We start from the raw sequence: 1,340 nt of genomic DNA on the forward strand, positions 1-1,340 counted from the left end.
ATGATTTTTGGAAAGAAATTGATAAAAGTGAATGGCTTTTACATATTAGTTCTATTATTGAAGGATCAAAGAGAAATATCAGAATCTCTTTATAATGATGATCATGTAGTTGTGCATTGTTCAGATGGATGGGATAGAACTATTTAACTTTTATGTATTTCTTAATTATTATTAGAACCTTACTATAGAACAATTGAAGGATTTATTTCCCTTATTGAAAAAGAATGGATTGGGTTCGGACATTAATTTGTTCTTAGGTATGGGCATGGTTCAAAAAATCATTAAGATGAAAACAGGTCGCCTATATTTATTTAATTTCTTGATTGTGTACATTAGCTTTTGAAATAATATCCTCTTTCATTTTAATTTAATCAAAGGTTATTGACTGATTTAGCATATCATTTATTTAGTTGTTTATATGGAAATTTTCTTAATAATTGTTATTAGGTATTTTGTTTAATTATTTATTTTAATATATATATATATATATATATATATATATATATATAATATATATATATATATATATATATATATATATATTTATCTATTTATAAAATAGGAATAATTATATAATTCTACTAATGAAAAAACTTTAAGCTTTTGGGGAATCGTAATCGAATAAAGAGAAATTTATGAAAATCCGTTTTATTAAGATGATAAAAATAATTGTTTGCTTTATTTATAACCGAATAGTTCTTTAAAAGCTTTGAGATTTTGGAAAGAATATTTTTTATAATATTAATTAGGACTTGAAGATTAGTATAAGTTATTTGAAGATTGTAAATTTAGTGAGTAATTATATTTTATTATTATTATTTATTGATTATATTTATATAAGTGATAACTTTATGCATATTTAAGCTAAAATCAAAATGAAATAAATGTAATATTAAGAAGAAAATATTAATTTGAATAAAAGAATTTAATTTTTAGAAAGTTAATTGAAAGAATATGAAAGTTAGAAAAATTAAGAAAATGTATAAACTATAGATTAATAATAAATAAATTCAAATTAAAATATTTAGTAAGAATAAATAGCTAATATTTAATAATAATGAAAAAAAATAAAAATATCTTTATTTATTATTGAGAATCAAATTATTTTATTATGTTTTAGTTTATAATAGATTCTAATATTTATATATATACAAATAAAATTAATTTGAAATGTTAAGAATTATATTAAAAAATATAAAATATAATGTTAATATTTATTTATATTTCTTTATATTTTAATGAAAAAAAAAATATTTTTTTAATTTTTATATTAATTTATTTAAATTCTAATTAAAATAAAATATTATTTATGATTTGAAATTATTTCTTTTATTTTAATT

General features: G+C 16.6%; 1 protein-coding gene across 1 annotated transcript, besides 2 other annotated features; it reads left to right on the top strand. All coding sequences in view use genetic code 6, as the record gives it.

The window, feature by feature from the left end:
• On the top strand, positions 1 to 826 carry IMG5_006190 (myotubularin-related protein 1, putative; the record flags this gene model as incomplete). Its single annotated transcript, XM_004039847.1, has 2 exons — positions 1 to 447; positions 563 to 826. The coding sequence occupies 2 exons, from the start codon at positions 1 to 3 to the stop codon at positions 824 to 826; spliced, it is 711 nt and encodes a 236-aa protein (XP_004039895.1).
• Positions 473 to 543: a microsatellite.
• Positions 827 to 1,207: 381 nt separating the features above from the next.
• Positions 1,208 to 1,305: a microsatellite.
• Positions 1,306 to 1,340: the final 35 nt, after the last annotated feature.

This window comes from Ichthyophthirius multifiliis (genome assembly GCF_000220395.1).
Source record: "Ichthyophthirius multifiliis unplaced genomic scaffold scaff_1120509249462, whole genome shotgun sequence".
Classification (NCBI taxonomy): Eukaryota; Ciliophora; class Oligohymenophorea; order Hymenostomatida; genus Ichthyophthirius; species Ichthyophthirius multifiliis.